Genomic DNA, 23,497 nt, shown 5'->3' with positions numbered 1-23,497 from the left:
CGCTAGAAGTATTACTCGTGGAGCGCTTGTGTTAGCTCAGTGGTACGCCGTTGGATTTCAAATCGTAAGGTCGAGGGTTCGATTCCCATCTGAGTCAATGTTTTTTTATGAAAATCTATTTTCCGCAATGCATGAAAAATTATATAAAATAATTACATTAAAATACGTCAGTTGTATATATATAACATATAATCATTGCAGAACATAGTCATTATTATGTTTAAAATATAACAGGTGTTCACAGTACGTTGGTATTCTATGATATATGTGAATGTTAAATACAAATTAAGAAAATAATATCATCGCAATAAATAAATTATGTAGTGTATTTATTTGCAGCTATTTGTCATATAGGGGTTACTTCTGAACATTCGTATTACAGCATGTCATTGATATTCTTGAAAAATTATCCGAGGCATAAAAAGAGGGTATAAACAGAGAATCCAAAGTCGGAACGCTCGCAAGAAATTCATGAACCCCAAAGGTCACGTGAGCAGACTGGAATTGTCCTTATGAAGCATACCACAGCAGAAGGTCTTCACATAGATTTTCAATTCAATACCTGATATATGCTTTTGCAATGTGGAAGTGGTGATGCCTTTGGTCGCTCTCTCTCACTTTCTCGCTCGCTCACTCTGTATTATATATATGAATGTGGATGTATGTGTGTGTTTCGACATAATTCTGATATGTCTAGAGCAATTTTAACCATATTTCTTACAATCTGGAAAAGAGTACTGTCGGGATATATATATCAAAAATGCTAGAAAAGGATCGATATTAGTATCGAATCCATAGTTTTGTGGTCGCTTAGGTAAACAGTTCTACTTTCAATTCAAGTCGAATTAAGCTCCCATTAGCACCCAGGGTGGTTACGTAGCGACAAAAAATATCGAAATCAACCAATATTAGAGTCGAAGCGTAAGTTTTCAGTGCCGCATTTCCCATTAGTCCAACTAGGCCCGTGCCTAGAGGGCAACATATTTGAAGAGCGCAAAGTTTAAAATTTTAATTTTTTTCGTATGAAAAAGTTAAAAAAATCGAGAGCAAATATACTATTTCATGAGCAGTCCTCTTTTACTATTCTAATATATTTAATGATAGCGTAATAAATCTGAAAATAATTCAGAACATGTTTCCCATTTATTTTTTGTTACGTAATTGTAGCTGTAGCATCTAGTGAGTGGTATTTAACTGCAATAAATTCACTAATTAAGCATATTCGAATTAAGTTTTATTTGTAAGTTAGGGATCAAGGGACGGAGAAATGTGTAGTTATTGGGGGCGCCGAGAGCAAAAGTGCGTAGGGACGCGGAGCTTCTAAATGCAGCACTGTTCGCTAAATTAATTGGTAGAAATTTTAATGCCATTTAAGACCAAATTTAGTCCTAGCAGTGGCAGTATCCGTTTGCTGTCCTAGGAGGAATGAAAGGGACTGACATCAAAATTATAAAAAAAGACCTACATTAGTGTCGAATCTATAATTTTGAGGGTCTCTTAGGTAAAGATTTTAACTTCAGATGCCATGTAAGTTAAGCCCTCATTAACACAATGAAGGAGTTTGTGAAATTTGTGACATGTAGAAATAATTGAAAATAACCAATGTTAGTATACAACCCATATCTTTCGTGGTCGCCAAGTTCATTGGGAGCAGTTCTGATGACCTTTAAGTTTAAGTTCAACTTCCAGTAAGAGTAAGATCCCCCAGCACATCTAATAAGGAGAGCGTAGTTCTGGAATGTCTGTGACAACCTTTACCAAACTTGGGGGACATATTACTTTCAATCTAAGAAGAAAATATTGTAGTAGTATGAAGTTACGGAAGTTGGGAGGTGTGACATGAAAAAATAATGTAAAACGACTGATCTTAGTGTTTTATCCATAATTTTCTCTGTCGTTGAGATGGATAGTGATGCTCCCAATGGAGGTTACATCCAAATTCATCCCCATCTTCACAGGATGATGGCCTGGGAGAGCTAAAAATAAAATCTCAAGAATTACTTAAATATTTGTCGAATTCATAGTTTTCGGGGTGAGAAAGCGTTTCTAATAACTTTGGAAGGTAATTTGTTCCCACGTCAAGATGGGCTTTTTAATCATATCAATTTCTCACCTTAAGAAGAAATTACCATTACAATTATGACATTAAGCCAACCTTCACAATCGATGAAAAAATTATGTGGATGTATGTTTCGTCTTTTAAATGAAACAAGACATGTTAAAATCAAAGATGGAGTGGGTCAGTGGGTCGGTTGGTAAGTGGGTAAAATGGGTCAAGATTTGTGAGTGGATCAGTGGATCGTGGGTCAAAAGGACGTGACCTACTGCGAAACACCACTCACCGTGACTCACACTGGCCCACCCGGTGGCTACCCTTTTAGTCCAAAGAATATTTCGTCCAGAGACATTTAATCCAAAGACATTTGGTCCAAAGGACAATTCGTCCAAATGACATTTCGTCCAAAATACAATTGGTCCAAAGGACATTTCGTCCAAAGGAGAATTGGTCCAAAGGACATTTCGTCCAGGGATGTTTAGTTCAAAGCACATTTCGTCCAAAGAACATTTGGTCCGGTAACGCTTGGGGGTCAAGGGTTTGTTTCTATTAGAAGAGTAAAAGTGATTCATATAACATTATGACTCAGTAGCTTCTTATTTCTAAAGGAAATTTGAAATAGAGATTTATTCCGCAATTTTCATTTCGATAGAACAAATAATGCTGAGATATTCAGAAAAAACGTAAACGCCTGAAAACAACATGGCCGAACAACAGGAGTGAGGGAAAGGTTGTAGTGTGAAGTATATTGCTGTAATAACTGCTAACATGACATCTAAAATTTTCATGTCGTGAATGAAATAGTTCTAAAATAAGTACCGGTAACTAAAATTAATGGAGTTTAAATTTGACTAAGTTAAATATTAGGTATTCAAACCCTTGTGTTAGAAAAGTGAAAAATTATGTGTCAAGTATCTTTGAAGAAATACTGAGAATAGAAAAATACACAAGTGTGAAATATATTCTTAGTGTCCAAAGATAATACACTTAAACAGTCACATTCTTGGCTGCAACATTGTGAAAAGTGATTGACAAATATAAGATGAAAGTTGGAACATTTCGTGTAGAATATACGTATCTTTTCAGGTTAACCACAAGTCTGGTTTCTATTTGTAGACTATTGATAGTGTGTAACTTCGGCAGACGTTTCTACATAATTAGTGAGTTGTATGACAAACCAGAATTGTTAACTTGTCCTGTATTTTTATTTCAGTGTTACTCCTTATGCAAATATACTATATACTTTTGCTTTCATATTAATTTTCTCGGTACAGCACAGTACATTTAAGATATCCATTGCAAAGTCTCAAACCAAATACAAGATTCACATGACCATGCGGAGGCAATGTTGTCCGCAAATGAAGAGGGAGTATGCTCTTCAAAGGGTTGTTTATCATTTTGGGAGGTGAATTCCTTAACCAACGAAGCTACAACTGTATTTCTGCGAAGCTAAAACTGTATTTTTGTAAAATTATTAATGAAAGCAAAGGAAGGTGGCCATTTAGTTTTCAGGCGTTTACGTTTTTTCTGAATATCTCAACATATATTTGTTTTATCGAAAAGAAAATTGCGGAATAAATCTCTATTTCAAAATTTCCTTTAGAAATAAGAAGCTACACAAGTAACACTTCCCAAGTGTAACACTTCAATTTTGATAAAAATTTGGCAGGCAGATACTACACATAAAATAAGTAAATACGTGTTTTTTTATTTTCTGCGGAAAAACGGTTTTAGGGGGCAAAAGCCCCCACCAAAAATTTTGAAAGTTGTCGCCCGAAAGGCAAGAAGAAGTGGACCGAAATGAATGAAATCGTGCACAAATATTGTAAACGAAAAATGAGGGAATACGGGTTTCGTGTTTTTCTAGAAAGAATGGTTGGGTGGGGCGCGGACCCCTCCAAACCTTTGCTCATGAAATATCAAAAGTGCTAGTAACAGTATGTCAGAAGTGCCTAAATTTACATGAAGAATTGCAACGAAACTTTGTGTATGGACAATATGCAAAAAATAAATGAACACGGGTTTTTTATTTTCTGCGAAAAAAGGGTTATAGGGTTCAAAAACTCCCACCCAAAGTTTTGAAAGTTGAAGCCCGAAAGCCAAGAAGAAGTGGACCGAAGTGAATGAAATTGTATGTAGATATTGGATACGTAAAATAAGGCCTTTCGTGTTTCACAAGTGTCTCCATCTGATTTCTTCAAATTTGGCAGATCAACAACAAGCACAAACAGTATAGTGTATTTTATAGCATTTCAGGAGGTACCTTTAACCCTTACAATGTTTTTCCGCATAAACAAAAACACGTGTCGATTAATTTCCTGTTTGCTGTTGATGTGCCAAATTTGAAGCAAAACGGATAGGGATACTTCAGAAACACGAAAGACCTTATTTTACATAGGGTCTCTAAAATGTCTACCCACAATTTCATTTGCTTTGGTCCACTACTTCCTGCGCTATTACGGTAATATTTACTTTTTTTCGGAGAAGGCCTAGGCCCCAACACTGTTTTCCGCACAAATTAAAACACGTTTCGTTTATTGTTTTGCGAATTGTCCCTATACGAGGTTTCGTTGCAATTCTCCATACTCTTTAAGAACCTCTGACGTATAATTACACTGGTATACAAAATTTTGCTTATTATTATTTCTTGATGAATTTTTATGTATTTTGGCCCCCTGAACACGAATCTGGCCCTTATATTTATATAGTGTCAATATTTTCAGTGATATAAGCATGTTTTATTTTTCTCCTATACTGATTTATGCAGAGCAATTTGCGTGCTTTTACAGTTCGATACTCGCTAGGTTTTATCGCATTTGTTATTAAAGATAATTGTTCAGAGTAGCAAACAGAGAATATAGATTCTAAAGATTCATAGCAGAATTGTAAATTGATTAAATAGAGTTATTCAAATGTGAAGCTGATGTTGAAGAAAACTAAATATCAGGAACATCAATAGGACGTGTGTGGTGATTTCAAAATTATTGGTTTTCTTCTTGGGTTGCAAAGTGGTTATCCTAATTATTCCTGCTTTCTATGTCTGGGGGATAGTTGGGCAACTAACCAGCATTATGATCAATCCGTGTGGCCTGAAAGAACGAAGCTTATTCCAGGAACACATAATGTGATAAATGAAGCATTAGTGCCCAGGGAGAAGATTCTCATGCCAACATTACATTCCAAAGTTATTAGAAACGCTTTCGCGACCCCAGAAAACTATTACTTCGACAAATATTTAAGTAAGTTTTTACATTTTATTAATCATATCTCCAAGCCCCTCATCCTGTAAAGATGGGGATGAATTTGGATATAACGCCATTGAGTGCCTCACTACTCATCTCAACGACCGAGAAAACAATGGATAACACTCTACAATCAGTCATTTTACACTATTTTTACATGCCACTCTTCCCAACTTCAATCCCTTGAGGTATCTGAATTCCACAATATTTTTTTTTCCTTAGATTGAAAGTAATATGTCTCCCATGTTAGGTAAAAGTTGCTCCAGACATTCCGGAGTTTCGCTGGAATATACACGTATACATACATCAAAACATTTAGAGCTGTGTGAGCAATGCTTTTGATGTTGCTCCTGTAAATTCAAAATCCAGGAGGCATAGTCGCTCATACCAAAACGTGGCATTAAATGACATTGGGTTTGTAACGGTGTCACGAACTCAAACTATGGATTTGACACTAATCTCAGTCACTTGAGACATTTTATTTTTCATCCTTTATCGCCCGCCATAATAATGGGTTTTGAATCAATTGAATTGATTTTGAGTTTAACGTCCCGTCAGCAGTGAGGCTATATGAGACGTAGACCTACTAATTAACGCGAACTACATTAGCTCTCGCTGGGGGCCGAATCTGGGTCTCCCACACCGAAAGCGTGTACGCTATACGCTTAACCACAAAGGAGCTTTACGATGAGAGTTAAATTTGGACTTTAACGCTTTCGGAGTTGTAATTATTAATTTCTGCAACAACGAGAACTATGGATTCGACACTAATATCGATCGCTTTTACTTTATATATATTGGCGGAGAGAAAGGGACCACATCCATATACAAAAGCCTTGCAGATTATTGAACTGAAATCCTTTGGAAAGAAATCCTATTGTGCCTTCTTTCTCGAGTATAAATAAGTCTCTTAGACATGACTTCGTGTTCGTAAATTTCCTGTTTACATAGTTTTGGGGATCGGGAGTTTTGTGTCTGTAACGAAGATTGGAGTTTGTATAATAATTTCTGTTTATACCCGAATAGTCTCTTCACCTTTCAGAAAGCGTAAATCGCTTGCTGTAATGAGAAAATTCAGAAGTAACTTCCGATGACAAATAGCTCCAAATAAATACACTACATAATTTATTCATTGCGATGATATTATTTTCTTAATTTGTATTTAACATTCACATATATCATAGAATACCAACGTACTGTGAACACCTGTTATATTTTAAACATAATAATCACTTTGTTCTGCAATGATTGTATGTTATATATATACAACTGGCGTATTTTAATGTAATTATTTTATATAATTTTTCATGCATTGCGAAAAATAGAATTTCATAAAAAAAAACATTGACTCAGATGGGAATCGAACCCTCGACCTTACGATTTGAAATCCAACGGCGTACCACTGAGCTAACACAAGCGCTCCACGAATAATACTTCTAGCGATATATAACGGTATTTAAGATAATAATTACATTCATATCCACTGCAAACGCTGTTTTTGTTCTACTTTGACTTTTATTTTAGTACTCAGGAGAGAATAATGTTCTATGTCTTAACTTTCACCATTCTTTTACATATGGAAAGATTCGTTTACGTATCTAAATATTCCATTAAGTATGGAGAGCAAAATGACAAACAAGCATGTGCTGGCATTAATACAGTTTCGAAATATTGTATCAAGTATTTCAATCAATGTTGCTTTTTTATATATAATTGGTAACAAGTCTTATTATATTTAAAAGAAGAAAAACACATCTGCAAGATTTTTCCCGATTGCAAAGGTTGGCTTCGAGGTTCGAACCTGGTTTACTTTTTCCCGAAGATACCCGAAGTTGGACTTAGAAAATTTTTGCCTCGAAACAGCAATAAAGAATGCGCTCAACCTTTTTGAGACAAGGTGTACATACTGAAACAGAGAAAGAAATAACTAAACAACAAAAGCATTTATCTTCATTATTCTTCTTAAGCAAACTAATATATTATAAAGTTCTGCTTGTGCAGGTATTGGTAGAGCAAATTACAGTCCGGAACGTTTTCCCACTACCGGTTTTTATTACAAAATTCATTAACTTACACTAAAATACAAATGCTGAGCAAAGCAACGTTTAATTATAAAACAATAAAATAATAATCGTGACAGTTTCGGATTTTGTAACATTATTATTTTATTATTTTATAATAAAACGTTGCTTTGCTCAGCATTTTTATTTTAGTGTAATTTAATGAATATACCAAAGCTAGTATGAACCAGATAGTAACAAAATCCACTATAAACAGTAGATTACAAAATGATACTATAATGTAAATGCACTGATATTGGGTGAAGAGAGGGAACTCAAGCCCCAGCAGCATAAGGCAGGATCTTAACAGAGCTCCGCTAAGTGGAGTGGATTTTAGGATCCCCAATGCTCCGTGCAAGCAGTGAGCGGGTTAAGAGTCGCAGAGCTTCAAGCAAGCTAAGCGGGCAGATGGAAGCCAAGAGTTCCGAAGCAAACTAGAAGCTTTGGGATAGGTATCTCCTAGAGCTTCAGAGCAAGCTTAAGAGGGATGACCAGTTGCAGACAGATGTCTTTTTATAGAATCCTCTCGGTTATATAGGTGGTCCAAGTGAGGCGATGGCGCTGCTGTTCCGTCGTTGTCATGTGACCAGTGGTGTTGCTGCTGTCCCTGTCGTCTGCAGCCATAATATTCCATACTAAAGCACAAATGATTGGTGTTTATAAATAAAAGCGCATGTTGGGTGTTTGTAAATACAACCATGCAGGACATTACAATATAGAAACCTAAATTCTAACGTCTTAAAAACTTCTTCGTGACTACGTGATTGAAGTGTACGCACCTTCAGTGTGGGAAGCTCGCGTTCGATTCCCTATGGGAGTCGTAGTTTGCGTTCCACTGCTCATAAAAGGAATGATATTCTCGATGCTAAAAGCTGCTTTAAAACTAACAAAAATATTCAGTTAAAAACGTATCAATGCAATGTAGAAAATTAAGATGTCACGAAGATAATAAAAAGTCATACTTATTTTCATTAGCTTAATAATAATATCACCATTTGATATGAAAGCTGAATTCCTTTGTTCCCAAGATATTTGAAATTATGACTCTCATACCAGAATAGTTCAAGTATGAGCAATGAATTGCAAAAGTTGCAAAGACACGGTACATTTGTATTTATAATCGGAAGCATTTTTAAGATTTTAGCTCGTTTATTTTCTTTCTTTCTCAACGAAAGAGAGAGAGGCTACAATTTAATAAAATATAATAATGTTAAATTGTGGAAACCAAAATTAAATTGCGGGAACGCTAGTAGCAAGTAACGTAAGAAATATATTCATATAATAACTTTGTAGTGTCCTCGCATATGTTATCTACCCCCCCCCTCCTCCTCCTCGTCCGAAAAAAAAAATCGGAGTGTGTAGTTGACTAAATATTCTACCCAAAATGTCAACGTTAATTGGGTAACGAAGATAAGTAGAAACTACAACCATATATTACCACATCAATTATATAAACACAGTGATTTTTTCTATCTGTGCCTTATCCTTTATCTTATATTTTTGTTCACACAACTCACTTGATGTAAGTAAATTATAAATTGGTATATTGATTTGCTGATATCTGTAATAAATGCTTTCTGAGTCAGTGCAATGTAAAAATTATGAGAAAATATAAAGATTACTGCAGAATGTATTTATCATCCTGATGTGAACACTACCATACCGGTGTGTCTGCATCGACCTCGGCATAGTCTTCAATCAAATTTTTAATTAACTCTTTTAAATTCTTCCCTTTTTCGGCGTTTTTCTTGAGTCTCAGATAAGCAGCGACAGTGTCATCCCTATTTACCCTAGGATCATAGTTCATACCTCGTTTTTCTCAGAATGGAACAGCCTTTCAAACGGTATCACTTACATGTCCCTATGATGTACCAGAAGGGAATTATTTGAGGGAAAATCGGGATTTTTAGCCAAGAAAAACCTTCTTTAAATTTTGGGACCCCTGAGGCTCTACCGGGTCTGCGCACAAACCTCCAAATATTTGGGAAAATACTACGTAGTGCACCAATTACTTGTGACAAATTCGAATTTCCTGTCTTGAATAGTAAGGGCGGGAAAATTTTTTACCCATGTTAAGAGAGCATAAAAAAAACGCCCAAAAATCCCCTAAAATGCACCTTACAAATTTAAAAAAAAAAATTCTGACACGTCCCTAATGATCGTAAAATTATGGTTTATACGTCGTTTTGTTCAGAATGGAGTAGAATTTCAGATGGTATCACCCGCATGCCCCTTGGACATCCCTTAGGAGGGAAAAATTGAGGAAAATAGGGATTTTTGCTGAAAAATCCCTTTTTTCCCGGTTTGGAGCCCTCTGGCGCGGCCCTGGGTAAACATAGAAATCCAGAAATCACTTTCAAAAATACTACGTGGTGTACTAATTGCTTGTGCCAAATACCAATCTCCTATCTTTAACACTAAGGACGGGAAAAATATTTTCCTCTTCTGCGAATATTCCCAGAATGTCCCAGAATACCCTATATAAATTTTAAAAATTTCTTGACACGTCCCGAATTATCGTAGGATCACGATTCATACACCATTCTCTTCAGAATACAGGAGACTTCGAGATCGTATTACCCTCATGTCCCTCGGACGTCCCTAAGGAGGGAAAAATTAAGTAAAATAGGGATTTTTGCTGAAAAATCCCTTTTTCCCCATTTTGGGGCCCTCTGGTGCGGCCCTGGGTAAACATAGAGATCCAGAAATCACTTTCAAAAATACTACGTGGTGTACTAATTGCTTGTGCCTGTGTACTAATTGTTTCCTATCTTCAATACTAAGGACGGGAAAAATATTTTCCTCTTCTACAAATATTTCCGGAATTTCCCAAAGATACTATACAAATTTCAAAAAATTCTTGACACGTCCCTAATTATCGTAGGATCGCGATTCATACGCCATTTACTTCAGAATAGAGCAGGCTTCCAGATTGTATTACCCTCATGTCCCTCGGACGTCCCTAAGGAGGGAAAAATTAAGTAAAATAGGGATTTTTGCTGAAAAATCCCTTTTTCCCGTTTTAGGGCCCTCTGGCGCGGCCCTGGGTTAACATACAGATCTGGAAATCATTTAAAAAAAATATTACTTATGGTACTAATTACTTGTGCCAAATACCAATCTCCTATTTTCAACACTAAGGACGGGAAAAATGTTTTCCTCTTCTGCGAATATTTCCAGAATGAGCAGGATTGAGGAAGAAATTTTTAATCTTTTAGCAAAGATCAAAATGTGAAATATAGTCTATACTTACTACTGTACAACAGTCTTACGTGTTTTATTGAGTTTTCAGTATTTTAAAAAGGTTATTCCAATAAAGTGAAGAACTACACATAACATTTTAGGTGCATGACATCATCATCATCATCATCATCATAGGTATTCTGCCACTAATGGCAGGTCACTTGCTGCAACTGATGCTCCACGGTCTTCCGCTAACCTCTTCATCTTCACGTACTATTTTTCTGTTTTGATATCGTCCATCAATTGTAGTCTCCTTCACCCCTCCCTCTGTCAAAGGTGTGTTGAAGAAAAGAATAATCATCCTTTTATTAGGCTGCGCCTATTATTCTGTCCCTTGATTTTAATTCAATTTGTCAGAATTTTCAAGGGCTTGTCCTCTTTGATTTTGTCCTGCATTCGTAATAATCGGTTTAGTAATTCCAACAAAGTCTGTAAGAAGAATAACCATATCTTAAAGTTTCATTTTTAGATGTTATTCTACTAGTTCTTTTCGGGAAAATGGCTAGGATACAGTTCTGTCATTAGCAGTGTTATTCACATCTACTTTAATAAAAATGAATGTAATTTTTTAACACCTGCAGGAAAATGGAAAATCGATTGATTCAGTTGCAGGAAAGCCGTCTGTCATTGTGACTGAAACGAACATAAAACAAACCTAATTCGGCCTAATATCAAGTCATTTCACATCAAAATTTTATTCAATTTTCAAGAAGTTCATTTCCAACATGCTAAGGCTCTCAGTACGTAAAATGTGTCACAGTTCGCATCCTCAAGAGATGTTTGGCCACAAATAAACAATGCAAGAGAATGCATAAGGAAGACCTTAAGAAAGAGTCTTACAGTTAGTTTTGTACATCACAACTCCTTTTTCAGCATCACCTATCAGCTGATTTGTCTTCTATACATAATCATATACTATATGCGATAACATATTTCTATTCTCGTATTTATATTGTTAATATACAAGCTTGTAAATAGCACCAATGCAAAATATCAATATCACACTTTCAAATACTTGTATGTTTTTTATAGAGCTCCAATCGAACCAAAAGATCAGATAATCGGGATAAGGGCCGTCTTTTGCACCTTCTTGGATTATTTGTTTATTGTATGGCCAAACATGTCTTGAGGATGTGAAATATGATACCTTTTATTTACTGCTAACCTTAGCATGTTGGATATGAATTACTGGAAAACTGAGAAAAAAATTGTTTTGAAATGACTTTATATTAGACCGAATTAAGTTTGTTTTATGTTTGTTTCAGTTACAATGTCAAACGACTTTCTTTCATCTGAGTTAATCAATTTTCCATTTCTCTGCAGGTATTTAAAGAAAATCACATTCATTTTTCTAAAATAGATGTGAATAATACTGTTAATAACAAAACTGTATCTACTCATTTTTCCGAGAAGAACAAGTAGAATAACATTTAAAATTTATGATGAAACCTGAAGAAATATTTATTCTCCTTACAGAATCTCTTACAATTAAGAAGAAAAAATTTCCTAGAAGAAATCCCTCCCTGTACAGAATTCCCCACCTCCAAAGATTAGGCAGAACGGGAATTACTGAAGCTTTCGTAATCTGGAAATAAACTTTTGGTTTACTCTTAATATATAAAAAACCTGCTCTCCTAGAAAAATTTGCTGGCTACATCCCTAAATGAGTATGTAGTGGTTTCTGCAAACGTATTGTATTTAGCGTTATTTGTTGATTTTTTTTCTTGTACATATCAACTCTATCAAAACACACCGTGAAATATAGTAACTGTATTGCATAATAAATGTTCTTTGTTCAATTTTAAATTTACTGCGTTCTTAATGTATACAGTTGGTATTTAATGTACACTCGTGAAATGTCTAGTGAGCTTTTGTCCTAATTAAATAAACTTTGGTGGATTTTTATCCTACTCTTAATAAAATACACTCCACACAGTATAAATTACAATTCTGAATATTTGCTTGGTTTCAGAAGTCTGGTAAAAATATGCTTTTTAAACTTTTTTATTTATTTATTTATTTATTTTAGGAATTTGTCCTGGGATTCTCGTATCTCCATTTGAAAGAAACGAATTTCTTAACCAATTATATAATTAATTCTTAGAACGAAATAGGTTATATTATGTAATTCCTGTATAAGTGCAGAACAGATAATGATAATAATAATCTTAGTAATACAAATATAGCTGTTACCGTTGAATTAGCTACGTTCGTAACATTATCGCCTACTAGCTGCTGCATCGTCGCAATTTCGTTTGGTGGTGGCGAATTTCAGAACTAAAGCAAGTGATTGAAAAAGGCACAAGACCTAAACGGCAGAAGTCCTAAAAATCATTTCGCGGCACAAGCCCTAAACGGCACAAGTCCTAAAATTTAGGTCTTGTGCCTATATTTTCAGGACATGCCGTTTAGGACTTACGAATGTCACCCACTACGATGACATGGAATTTGTACCGTATCGCCTGTATTTAGACTTCTCTGCAGTCCAACTCAAAAATGAATCATGTTCTGGATATGAACATTTAATCAAATTATTGCATGAAAAGGAACCACAATTTATTAATAAAATTAATACTATAATCCCATGTGATTTTAGAGAGGGATGTTCACATAGAAACAAAAGAATGATATTCAGACTTCTAATAAGGCTCACAAATTTAGCATTTAGTGGATTTTCGCTATATGAAGTCCATAAATTAAAAAACTATAAACCTTCTTAAAGATCAGACGGAATACCTTAATTCACAGATTCAGGAAATTAAAGAACGCAAGTTTCGACTAACCCACATCGTCTCTAACTTCACAGTAGCAATCGAAAAACTGGTTTCTCAAACACATCATGAGATTTTACAATTAATGTGTACCATAGCAACAAATGAGCGATTTTTGATTACTCTCTTAAACTTTCAGTTTATAGAGCAACATTTCGACTTAATAATACAAAGCATATTGGATAATAGAATTATTGACGCACTAATTAAGTCAACCCTTGCTAATAATATTATAGAGGGTAACGCAAATTTAAGAGGCACTTTAATGGAACAAGACTTGGGACTTTTTTTTTATCAAACTTCCAAGGCATATCTCGTATATTTTGATTCAAAGAAAGCAAATTTAGGTATCATATTACGAATTCCCATCATACGAGACAGTAATTATCATTTTCTACATAAAATATTTAACGGTGGATTTTTGACAGACTCTTCTTATCTCCGTCTACAAATCCCAGAATTTGCTATATGGACGTCGGCATGGATTTTTTAATTCGATGTTTCACTTGGACAAACACACCGTATGATAGAAATCTGTAAATTTCAAACTCAAGCAAGATCACAGAAAACGGATTGCTTACATAATCTCATCTTACGCAATATAACAGCCAACTGCCACATTAAACCTTCGTTATCAAAAGCAGAATAATTTTATTTGTATACTCCAACGAGACTTCTACTAACAACAAGGAAAGTAGTACGAATAGCTCACCAAAGAAACCATATAGTTGTCACAGATGAAACGGATCACAACTCTAACTTATTTCTTTCCATATGATGATTATGAATATCTTCAGAGATCCTCAACTGACCAACCAGACATACGGCCAATTTTTCACAATAGAACATCGCACACTTCCTACCAATTATAGTTTAAATTTTACTTTCAACCTACAAAATATTCAACAAATTGTGACATCTCTTCAAGCTTTATTTTAGCAAGAACGAAGCAATTTACCGAATTATTTTCCGAATTACATTTACACCATTCTTTTCCTTGGACCATTCTCATTATTTCATGTATTTTATTCATTCTTCTACTTACTATAGGAATAACTTTACATTTCTTATATAAACGTTTAAAAGAACACCAACACTAAAACCATCTTTTCCTTTCCAGAAATACGTTCCAGATTCTAATACCGATAATTCTCCTCTCCTTGGCTCTAATAATAATAATTTATTTGGACCTCATCTTTTATAAGTCCCGTTACAAAAACAAAAGCTTAACTAATCGACTAGACATATCTTTACCATTAGAAAGACTTGACTCACCGGCGCCTACTACTAAAGTTGAGATTTCACCGGTACAGACAACAAATACTGAATGTGACGTAAAGATAGATACCAATTTTAACCATTAATGAACTGGTATATATTTATTAACTACAGTAATGACACTTCTGCCCACTCTGAGGAAAATGATAGTGACTATTTTGATCCTGCTTATTGTTAGATGGGACAGAAACATAGTGTTATTACCATTACATATATATATCACAACAGGTTTTTTCCTAGTAATTTTACAGTGTATTATAGTGTTTACAGTGTCTTTTACAGTGTTTCCAAGTGTATCAGTGTTGTGGTGCAAATAACTTTCATTAATGACAAAAATGTATCTTTCTCAAAAATAATCTTGCAGATTATTTTTTTTCCAGTGCGGGGGGGTTTAAGGATCCCCACATCACAACAAAAGCACATGTCAATGCATCACGTGTTATTGATTACAATGAAGCAGACGAGAAGTCAACACGGAAGACACGAAATCAAGACGACGGAGGCCGAGGAGGACCAACTGATCAACTAACCAACGCCTGCTCCAAGGTCACATTGGACTAGGGATACACCTTTTCTTAACCCGAGATCACATTGGACTAGCGATCCTCACCACAATAAAACCCTCACGAAGCTACTTTGGGCTGAGGGGGTTATCCTTCAAGACCCACTAAAACCTTGCAGATGCCTTGGAGACTGCTTTGAGAGAAGGGGCATCGTGCAAAACACCAATCTCCTTCATCTGGTCAACAAAAAGAAAAGACACTATTTATTCTTTGTAAATCATAGACATTGTACTTAGGAATTTTATAATAAATTGGTAAAGGGGAAAAAGACTCGCCCAGACCGTTGTCTTTACCTATGAAATCATTACAATATGTTACATAATTTGGTGCCGGGAGTGATCGGGAAAACGAATTAACTTACAAGGTGTAAATTAAGAAATTATATATTGGTAATTGATTGTATATAATTACTATTCGCCATTACAGTCACAAGTGTGACAAAACTATTAGTGATTGAAACTAGTGATATTAGATCCAGTGACTCCTTGTTCTGTATAGACAGTAATAACAGTTCTGTTCCAAAACTGAGTTTCCATTGTATTCATCACGAAATCCCATTGTATGTACAACAGGACCGGCGTCATCAGTACGTTTTTGTCCTTTAAAAAAAAATCCAAGAATAATCGACCGAAACGTATTGTATTTCTCAGTTCTTCATAAAACCTTTTATTTTCAAGCTAGTGAAAACAAAAGCAACAGCATTTTTGTTTTAGAAATTTCTTTCTTTTTAAATACAGAACGTACAGTATTAAAATAAAACATTATTCATTTTAGTTAATATAGAAATGCAAGCCAATTATTTTCTTTCCATATACAGTTAAAATAATTCTAGTGTGCTTTGAAAGCAGAATATTTGCCGCATTTGAACAAAAACGAGGTGTTACTCATAGATGTATGTGTATATATATATATATATATATATAAATTATTTTAACTGTATATATATATATTTTACATTTTTTGAAAACTAAAACGAACTCTCTAATGTATTTTTCATTGCTATTTGTGTATTTGTTGATGTCTTCAACAAATATCTTTTACGACAATTATGCATTCCATATCTTACTCGGAACTGTAAGTTGGCATATTGGAAGCGATAATTCAGAAAAATTTGCTATCTTACGTACTAGATTAAGTGTTCACGTGATTGGACTCTTATTATTGTATTGTGAATTTAATCTGTATGTATGTAACAACCCGGCAAGGAAAAATGGAGCAATTATTTCAAAGCAGTATCGAATCGTTAGCCGAACAAATCCAAAGACTGTTGGCAAGAATGGACCAACAGTGAACCAACTGGAAGTTAAAATGGAGTAACAGACAGCATGTATTGAAAAAAGATGGAAACTAATATAGAACAACAGACGAATATCATACAGCAGCAGACAACAACCATTGAAAATAACATGAAAAACAGACAGCAGCCATTGAAAAGATGGAACAGAGAGCAGCCATTGAAAACAAGATGGAAGCTAAGATAGAACAGGAGACCAATACCATTCAGCAACAAATAACAGCCATCGGGAACCAAATGGATGGAATTTCACTAGAAATGAAGACGCAAGCAATCAGTATTGAACAAATGAGGTCTGTTTTGAACGAACAAAAGTAGGAAATGGACGATTACAACAAAGTAATAAATGAAGTTTACAAGATTTGTCATAAAAATACCGATCAGCTATGGGTAGAAGTTGAAAATGTGAAACAGAGTTTAATCCAGGCCCATCGTGATTTGCGAGACGACTGCAAGGAACAAAATAAACTCACTTTAGGATGTCTCAACATCTACCAAGAACAAATTAATAATGATGTAGCTGCAATAAAGAAAGAAGTGGAAAAACTACAAATTGAAGGAAAATTCGAGAACCGAAACTTTCGTAACGACATAAACGAAATCCAACAGGACATCAAGAAGAGCTCACCTCAGATCCGTATCACGTTACCAGAGTAAAGATGGAACCGAGCAGTTACTCAAAAGAAATGAGAGAAGGAAGAATATTAAGTTTTAGACACACAGAACCCGTCCATAGTAGAATTCATTCTACAAGAAGGTTGTTTTCATCACCAACCAGCTCAACCAGCGGCAGTGTCGAAGAATCAAAGTATGAATCAAGAGCCCAAAGAGTACCGACATCTCAACGTAAGAAGCTCAAATAACGCAGGGTATCATTTAACGTCGCAGACCTACGTTTCTTTGTTAGATATGATGGATATAACGGCAGAATTACCGCCAAATGATTTCTTCAAAAGTTTGAAGCTCAAGCCAGATTACAGGATATCCCTGAAGAGTAATATCTAAACATTATAGCGCACCTGTTAGATAGTTCCGCGCTAAGTTGGTACGATTTGGAACATCAATGTGTGGATTACCAAGACTTTGTTATCGCTTTCATTAACCAATTTCAAAGTAAAACGGCTACCGTTAGTTACAACAGTTAGAGCCTTTACGTAACAAGAAATACGATCCTAAAGTGGACAAGTCATTGATTGATTTTTGTATCGATAAATTCAGGAATATGAAGGAACTTCAACCCCACTCCCTGATGAGTGTACGTCTGATGAGGATCTTGGCTAGAAGATCGAAACGTCACATGTAAATGTGTTTTTTATATTAAATAAGTGTAGTCTTGTTCAGCAGTGTGTTTATTTTTCTGATTTGATTTGTAAGACGTATGACTATGATTGTGTGTCATTACGAATTTAATTAACGAATTATTTTTGTCTTTCCTATATCGTTCTATGACTTACGAATATATTAACCTAACGAGTTTATAGTGAATTACCTACAAGTATTCTGATTACAAAATAATGACGTGCTGCTCTTAGAATCTCTGATACATTTCTATCCTAGCTTTAACATCTCTTTTGGCATACTATTGTATAAGTTCCATTGCAGTTGTATGTAGCTTTGTAGATGTCTAAAGAGTAACTGAATATTACGAATTAGTGTTTACGTCTCATGATTTCCCACATTTCTTGTGGAACTCAGAAAAAGAAATATGCAAACTACATTTAAAATTATTGCAAATACTGACGCTGCTGGGAGCTTAGAATCTCTACTTTAATGTAACGGAAATTTATCTTATGTCACTTTGGAACTTTCTTTTTCCTATTTTTATATTCAATCTTATCACAACGTAACTATTTCTATCGAGTTTCAATTCTATAGCCGTTTTTTTCGGCCGAAGCAAAAACAAAATGGTATATCTGGCTTCAAGGTCATGACTAAATGATCTGCGTTTGATTGCTCCTCCTACAAAAAATATTACCCTCACTTGGTTGGATTAAAACTTCATTTATCATACTTTCAATGCAGTTTATACTCTATTTACAAATAGTATGTTGCCAAAAGAAATTACACTATAAAAGCATGCAAAAATAAATTTACCTGGGAACCTCTAGCGTCGTTGATTATTTTTCCCTGAGCAATCTGACATCTTTGTTGAAAAGCATCCACTTGATTTAACTGGTCCAAACATAACTTACATATATATTTCGACCACGGATCATTTTGATACACCTGCAACGAACAAGCCTACAGTATAAAACGCCAGTTAATTCACACACATACAAATATACACAAAACCAGATAAAAATACAGAAACTTGGAGAAAAAAAGGAAGTCGAATAGATGGCAAATTACAGATACTTATGTGTAATATTAGCGACAATCTGAAATATAAACGCGAGATGAAAGTAAGGGTAGAATTTACACAAGAAATACAAGAACACGAAAAGCGCACTTCTGTTGGTCGCTGAATAAATTATTACAACGAATTCTTCATAAGGTTCCCACCCAGCGATGTATTATCCGAAGAAAATAGTACTAATAATAATAATAATAATAATAATAATAATAATAATAATAATAATAATAATAATAATAATAATAATAATAATAAAGTGGATATGAAAAAGCGGCCAGAAACTTTCGAAATTTAGGTACATAAAATAATAATGGAAACTATCTGGATTGAACGGAAAACCGGTAGGGAAATATTACGAATAGCTACAGAAAAGAGAATAATCTAACATTATCTAATAAGAAATATGTTTTCAGAAAAATGATGAGGTATCGTTAAAAGAAAAAAACAAGAAGACATTATTACTGACGGAAGGTTTTAAAAACAGATAACTGTTACGTCAAGATAAAGAGGATAGCTAAAGATTGTAGAAGACATTATATTTTAAGAGACGTGACGGAAGCTACGGTGAAAAGAAAAATGGGACAGAATTAATGATATTTGTTACGTCAAGATGAGAAGACTACTTGAGGAATGTAGAAGAGATTGTACTTTAAGAAAAATGTGAAAGAAGTTACCGTTAAAACAAAAACATGAGAGAAACACTTATTACTGACGGAAGATAATTAAACCAGTAACTCTTATGTCAAGACGAAGAGCTTACTTGAGAACTGTAGTGCATGGCAGAATCTGGAATAATTAAGTGTATTTATTATCCAAATAATATGTCCCTTATAGTGCAACAATTAACAGTATGTTCGAAAATTTGAGAAAAGTTGTGAAGATTACTGTATGAAAGTAAATGCTGAAGATAACAAAGCAATGATAACTGAGAAGAATTATGTAAAACCAAGAAGTTGACGGATAAAAGTAGAGCAAGTGAAGGGCACTATTATTGATATTATTATTATTATTATTATTGATCGCTTCTCGGCCTTTGGCCCCGTGGTTGCTCATTTCTTTTAAGGTCTTTCCTTTCTTCTGGCCAATTATCATCAATGAACAACTGTCCCTTCCTCCACGAGGTGGGGCTGGAAACATCGTGAGCAGTAAGTCGAGGTGCATTAGTATCTCGCAGCAGGGCTCTATGGTGGCTAAGCAGGGACCTTTCCATCTTCTCTGTTCCTAAGCTTCACAATAATAGGTTGGGTCGTGAGGTCTTCAGTGATTTTAGATCCTCTGGCAGGTCGAGAAACTGATAATATTTTTAATTGAATAGATTCCTTTTTGGCCGTTTGGAGTCTTTGTACGTCTGTGTGCGCGTTCATTGTATTTATTTTTTTCTTTTTTCCTTTTTTTTTTTGTGTGTGTTATTATGTTTATATTAAATGGCACCTCTAGCAGATGATTGTCCACAATGTAATCAATGTATATATGGAAAGCAGAAAACTGTTAAATGTAATACTTGTCAAAGAAAATGTCACTCAGCTTGCTTTGAACAAATTAGTAAAAAGGAACATATCCAATTAAGTGAATTTAAATGTAGTGCTTGTGTTCAAAAAGATAATTTTTTTGTTTGTGGTAGTTCAACTAGTGCTAGGCAACCACGTGTCTCTGAAAATGAAAAGAGACAAAATGACCAGTTATCTTGTTGTAAGGGTTCTTCTATGGACTTTGAAATGATATCAAAATTACTTGAATTTAGTGTAAACAAGATCAAGAGTGAACTTTTACATGAACTATTTGAACTTAAAAATGAAATTGTAAGTTTGAGGAAAGAAAACTCTTTGTTGAGAAGTTTGTTAATTGGAGAACAAGTCTACACCTGTAAGATCTCAACTTCTAACCAGGACTTTGAACAAGACTTTACACCGACTCCAAACATCAATGATCAAAATCATTTCCCACATTTAACGGATAATAGTGAAACTGGTAAAGATGAGCAAATATCCTCTAAATCCACACCTTCACTCTGGTCTCAAGTAATATCCAAAAATAATAAACCATTTCAAGCTCTGAGAGCTAAGAAGTTGCCGATTTCAGATTCTCGGAGAGAACCAAGGAAACTCACCGTTGGCTGTGGCTCAGGTAATTCAAACCTGGTATCTAAATCAAGAAGAAAAGCACTGTTTGTAACAAGACTTAACCCGTTAGTTACTAGTGAAGAAGTTGAAGGAATTGTTAAGGAACTCAATGTGAAAGAAGTGGTTTGTACCAGATTGAAGACTAAACATAATTCTTACTCTTCCTTTCATATAGAGGTGAATGAATTAGACTTTTCCCGAATTAATGATCCTAAAGTGTGGCCTACAGGTGTTCTCATAGGTCCTTTCTATGGTAGATTGCGGAATTATGGCGAAGTTACTAATCATAATTCTCCTACTAAGCATGATGAACCTAAACCTTAAAATTTGGTATCAAAATGTCCGTGGACTTAGAACTAAAAGTAGTGATTTTTTCTCTTCAATTTCTGACTGTGAATATGATATAATTGCAGTAACAGAAACATGGTTATCTGATATTCATAGAGACTACGATTATTTCCCAGATACCTATACATGCTTTAGAGCCGACAGATTATATAGCGAAGAGTCATGTCAAAGAGGTGGTGGATCTTTGATAGCAATAAAGAAAAACTTTATGGTGAATCGCAGGCCTGATCTTGAACTTATAAGTGAATGTGTGTGGATTGAATTAAAATGTAATACTGGAAAGAATCTCTTAATATCGTGTGTTTATTTTCAACCAACTTTTTCCCCTGTGAATTTTGAAAATTATTTGAACCATATTTCTAGTAGGTTAAATCCTTTGGAAAATGATATACTGATTCTTGGAGATTTCAATATATCCAAAGTTGATTGGTTAAATAATGAACAGCTTCCAGGAATACATTATTATTCCAAATTGAAGTTTCAGCAATTAGCTGTTTTTTTGGAAAATACTAACCTGTGTGTTGAACCTTCAGTTTCTGCTCTTGATCTTGTTATCACAAATGATACTTCTATGTCAAGAAAAACCAATCAGTGTATGGTCTATCCTGACATTTTTCATTATCCGATTGAAATCATTGTGTTTTTACCTAAAGGTTGTAAAATAAATAAGTTTTCTGAACGTTTTCAATTTGTTAGAGGTGATTATTATGCATTATATCAACAACTGGCCAATATAGATTGGTATAATATCTTGTTAAAACCAGATATAAATGAAGCTGTTGTCGATTTTGAAAAAGCAATTGTATTAGCTATGGAAACAAATATTCCGAAATCTAGGCCAAGAATATCTAAATATCCGTGTTGGTACTCCAAAAAATCTGTTTCTTTATTAAAAGCAAAGAATTTAGCTCATAAAAAGTATAAAAATACATTAAAACACGAAGACTATTTATTATTTGCTAACTACCGCAAGGCTTTTAAGACTCAGTTAAAAGATGACAAACGTATTCACTATATTAAAATGGAAAATCAATTAAAAAGTAATCCTGAGAAATTTTGGAGATATGTATCTAAGGGTAATAACAAGACTGCAACTGGAATAGTAGTAAATGATTCTTTGGTTACCGACTGCGAGTCGTTGGCAAATTTGTTTGCAGAGTACTTCGCATCAGTTTACCAGACATTTTCAAATATTAGCAATACAAATAATTATTTAACATCATCAAGAACTTTTTGTGAAACGAAAATACATCCTATTACAACTAGAAATGTAAGAGATGCTATTAAATTCTTAAAGACTAAATCTGCGTCAGGTATAGATGGAATACCTGTTTTTATAATAAAAGGTGTAGCTGAGGTAATCTCACCAGTGTTAGCATCTTTGTTTAATTGGAGTTTAAATGAAAACATTTATCCTGAAGCCTGGAAAATTGTAGCCGTAACGCCAATACCTAAGACTAAAGGTGACAAAATTAACGACTATAGACCAATATCTATAATGAATGTTATTCCTAAAATTTTTGAAAAAATAATGTACAACTACTTGTATAATGCTGTACGTGATCAGTTGGATATAAATCAACATGGGTTTATAAATGGTAAATCAGTTACTACAAATTTGGCATGCTTTGTACATAGTTTGTTTTCTGTTATTCGATCGGGTGGTCAGACAGATGTTATTTACTTTGATTTTGCCAAAGCTTTTGACAAATTACCTCATCACTTATTAATAAATAAGTTGTATAAGTATAAATTATCGAATCAAATAATAAAGTGGCTAGATTCGTACTTAGATAATAGGAAATTCAAAGTAAGGTATAATGGCTATATGTCTTCTATTCATAATATAACATCTGGTGTGCCTCAAGGCTCTAATCTTGGTCCGTTGTTGTTTTCGTTGTATGTAAATGATCTACCTGAGAAGTTAAATTGTAGATATTTGATGTATGCCGATGACATAAAAATTTTTAAAGAAATTAAAACCTTTCAAGATCAAGTAACCTTACAAGATAATATTGAATTAGTGGTCAAGTGGTCTGAAACCAATTTTTTGCCTTTGAATATTACCAAGACTAAAGGCATAATTTTCTCAAGGAAAACTGATCTTCTTTTGTATAATTATACAGTCGGTAAACAGAGAATCGATTTTGGAGCCTATGTCAAGGATTT

At 34.3% G+C, this 23,497-nt stretch overlaps 1 protein-coding gene across 10 annotated transcripts in view; it reads right to left on the bottom strand.

Annotated features, from left to right (window-relative positions):
• LOC145694663 (uncharacterized) overlaps positions 1 to 23,497 on the bottom strand; it is a 278,706-nt gene that overhangs the window by 219,284 nt on the left and 35,925 nt on the right. For 9 of the 10 annotated variants that reach the window (XM_081771132.1, XM_081771131.1, XM_081771129.1 and 6 more), the window contains exon 3: positions 18,602 to 18,748. In XM_081771132.1, the coding sequence (XP_081627258.1) occupies positions 18,602 to 18,748 (147 nt within the window). The remainder of the gene's footprint in view (positions 1 to 18,601; positions 18,749 to 23,497) is intronic. The other variant, XM_081771134.1, reaches the window with a different exon arrangement.

The sequence above is a fragment of the Thermobia domestica genome, chromosome 9 (genome assembly GCF_964235325.1).
Source record: "Thermobia domestica chromosome 9, izTheDome1.hap1.1, whole genome shotgun sequence".
NCBI classification, from domain to species: Eukaryota; Metazoa; Arthropoda; class Insecta; order Zygentoma; family Lepismatidae; genus Thermobia; species Thermobia domestica.
This window is presented reverse-complemented; position numbering and strand designations above follow the sequence as displayed.